Source organism: Corvus brachyrhynchos, unplaced genomic scaffold (genome assembly GCF_000691975.1).
Source record: "Corvus brachyrhynchos isolate BGI_N302 unplaced genomic scaffold, ASM69197v1 scaffold706, whole genome shotgun sequence".
Taxonomy (NCBI): Eukaryota; Metazoa; Chordata; class Aves; order Passeriformes; family Corvidae; genus Corvus; species Corvus brachyrhynchos.
This window is the reverse complement of record NW_008238371.1, coordinates 272,200-275,565: the sequence shown is the minus strand read 5'-3', so window position 1 is coordinate 275,565 and position 3,366 is coordinate 272,200. Positions and strand designations below refer to the sequence as shown.

Sequence of the window (3,366 nt, the reverse complement as noted above, 5' to 3'; positions counted from 1 at the left end):
GGCCGCCATGGAGCCCCACTGCCCCACCAGGATGGCACGAGAGGGTGGCCAGTGCCTCGCAGGTGGGCAGGACCCCCAACACTGGAGCATCTTGAGGAATCCTGCCTGCCTCAATGGCTGCTCCCAACCCCCTGTAGCATCCCCCAGCCCTCCTGGTGTGGTTCCCAAGAAGCATCTCTGGGGTTCACCACCTCCCTTACCGACTGCTCTCAGGCGTGGGCTTGGGGTACCCCTCCACCATTCCCTCCCAGACAGCGTTTGCAAGTGCGTTGCCGATGGCCGTCATGACCATAAGAAGCTCGCTAGGCCAGTCATCCAGGTCCAGGGAGCGCACACGGGACAGGTGGGTGCCCAGGTTGCGATGGATCCCGGAGCACTCGATGCACATGAGAGCACCCAGGTTCAGACTGGCCCAGTCCGGATCTGAGGGCAGCAGGATCAGTGGGGGAGAGTTAATACCTGCCAAGACTCACCAGCCCGTCTCCTGTGGTTCAGACTTGTATTTGCAGGCACCTGCCCACCAAACCCTTCCCAGTTCAATGTCCCTGGGAGGGGTGGGCACGGAGAGGCCATGACCTCAGGCTGGCCAGTGAGGGGTCATGGGCCAGTGTGGCAGGTGGGTCTGTACCCCAACCCTGAGGAGAAGGTCCACTGCAGGAGAGGACAGGACAGACACACAGAGCAGGTCTCTATGGGCTGAGAGAAGGGGTGACTGGGGTGGCTGGAGCCCCCTCCCCTCCTGGGTGAGCCCCCTGCCCACTGTAGCATCTCTTACTCGGTGCATCGCAGTCCACGCAGAAGCTGTTCCCACGTGCGGTGCGGACGGCCTGCATGGCCTGTGCGTCGCCCTGGCTGCCCAGCCGAGCCTGCAAAGAACCCCACGAGACCCCCTTCACTGCAGGCCAGCCACCCTACCATGCGTCCTGCACCCCTCCTAGTGTGCCACACCACACTCCATGAGGCTGGCCAGCATGGGGGCTCTGACAACAGGGTCTGGAGTGGCTAGGTGTGCACCAGAGAAGCAGGGAACAGTGGGTCAGAGTGGGGAGAAAGGGCAGAGATGTCCAGAGAGGGAATGAACCATGTAGGATCCAGCCACACAGGATGCAGAGTACTCCATGGGGCCAGAGCCAGGTGGGCCAGAGGGGACAAGAAACCTGGGGGCAACTGCATAGTCCCAGGGACGGGACTGAACTCTCCCTGGGAGCAGAGGGACAAACAGGCAAGTGTGGGACATGGAAGAATGTGACAAAGCGGATGCCAGAGAAGATAGAACAGAAGTTGGCCAAGGCCTCTTACCTTGTTTTTGCTGCTCTCACAGCCCTGCAGGCTGGCCAGGATCTGGCTCTCAATGGCCTGAACCCAGAGCTCCCGCTCCTCTGATGTTGAGGCTTCAAAGAGCCACGTCTGGCCCGTCAGCGACACGATAATGAACTCAAATGGCTCATCTGGTTCTGGAAGAGAAAGGTGTGCCATGACACAGGGCTGGGAAGGATGGGATCTGCCATGGGACAGATCCCTGCAGGCCACTGCCATCCCCAAATGGCCAAGCTGAGGCAGCAGCAGAGCCCAGGAGGCTGGGACAGGCAAGTGCCTGCAGAGAAGAATCAGAGCTCTGTGCCAAACCTCCTGAACTCAAATGGCTCATCTGGTTCTGGAAGAGAAAGGTGTGCCATGACACAGGGCTGGGAAGGATGGGATCTGCCATGGGACAGATCCCTGCAGGCCACTGCCATCCCCAAATGGCCAAGCTGAGGCAGCAGCAGAGCCCAGGAGGCTGGGACAGGCAAGTGCCTGCAGAGAAGAATCAGAGCTCTGTGCCAAACCTCCCTCCCTCTGCCCCACACTGCTTCACTGGCTTGTGCCCTGTGTCCCACCCTCAGAGAAAGCTGCCAACCTCTGGAGCAGTGAAATCGGCTCCTCCACTGAGCTGGTGCCTGCAGACAGCCCCAGCACCAGGGCTCAGTGCCCACCCACGAGTGGCTTTGGAGCATGGGCCCTGCACACGGAGTGAGGTGGTGCAAGAAGGGCTGTGCAGTGGGTTCAGAGGCAGCTCTTCACCACGGCTTCAAAGGTGGTCTGCCCTGCTAACACCTGCCAGCCTGGCTCTGCCTCACACAGCCCCCCATGGGCACAGTTCACGGGGTGTCGTGTCTCAGCCTCACACCCAGCACCAGCATTTACCTTTTATTGCCAACTTCAGTAGTTAGTGCAGTAAATGACTTAACTAAGCGGGGCCTGAATGGAATGACTAATAAACGTTATGTCACAGCACACGCTTCAGCTCATAGCAAAATGATTTGTAATTACCTAATTAGCGTTATGCAAATAACACCCTCATCTCCATAATGTGCCTTCCCAGCTCTCTATTAAAAGCAGGGAGTCAACTGCTCAGCTCCAGAGACAGCACGGAGGCCGAGGGGCCTCCGGTCCACATCAAGGCAGAGCTGTGCTGGCCTCAAGCCTGGCAGGGTCTGTGCACACTGGGCATGACGTGGGGAGGTGAGCAGGGGAGTCTGGAGGGGTTTGAGGGAGGTCTGCTCCTCTCCCTGACTTCTCTGCAGCACAGAAGTCCCTCACTGCAGAGGGAAGTGGCAGAAAGGCAGGGACTGAGGAGCTGCTGCAGCCCCAGTGAATGGCTGCAGAGACCCCTGGCTAGGTCCCACCAAGGCCATGGCCACCCTCGGCTACTGCAGGGCTGCCTGCGCCCATCTGAGCCAGGCTGTGTCCACGAATGTCCCCAGAACACAGTGCAGCCTTGGGAAGTCTCCTTAGGAAAGCCAGGTCCCTTGGGCACGGTGGCAGAGCACAGCCCTTCGTCCCGGGCTGGCGGTCAGCACCTGCACTGACAAGTCCCAGGCTTGGAGAACACCAGTGCTCGTGAACTGCTGTGGGGAACACAAGGCCGGCTCTCCACACCATCAGAGCCTGGGGAGGATGGAATGACTCCAGCATGAGGCCTTGTCCTGGCTTGCCCTTCCCAGATAGGAAGGCAAGGCTCTTTTACTCATTTCAGCCTAAATCAGCCTGGGACTCCTCTGGGGAAAGGTGCCTGCAACTGCCTCTCTCCTGCTGGAATGAGAGCCTCTGAGCCCTCAGGAGGATGACAGACTGCAGGGAGCAGGCAGTTAGCCACGCTGCTGGGCTCTCCCCTCTCTGTGATGCACGGGTGTAACTGGGACATCCCACTCGTCCAGCACTTTGCCCTTTCCTCCACCTCTCAGCTGCAGGAGGGACCCCACAGTTACCAAGTCCCAGCTCAAGAACAAGATTCTTGGAAAATACACAGCTGCTAACTTGTGAATACTGGGAGAAGAAATAACCAGCCAACAGCCAGGCTAACAGACATTGCCTCCTTGGCTTGCT

The 3,366-nt window shown here is 59.1% G+C and overlaps 1 protein-coding gene across 1 annotated transcript in view; it reads right to left on the bottom strand.

Moving 5' to 3' along the window:
- Nucleotides 1-3,366, bottom strand: part of AGAP3 (ArfGAP with GTPase domain, ankyrin repeat and PH domain 3) — a gene marked incomplete at its 5' end in the record, with an annotated part of 81,221 nt that overhangs the window by 2,627 nt on the left and 75,228 nt on the right. The window contains 3 exons of the mRNA XM_017736315.1: nt 201-423; nt 776-866; nt 1,300-1,454. Of these exons, the coding sequence (XP_017591804.1) occupies nt 201-423; nt 776-866; nt 1,300-1,454 (469 nt within the window). The remainder of the gene's footprint in view (nt 1-200; nt 424-775; nt 867-1,299; nt 1,455-3,366) is intronic.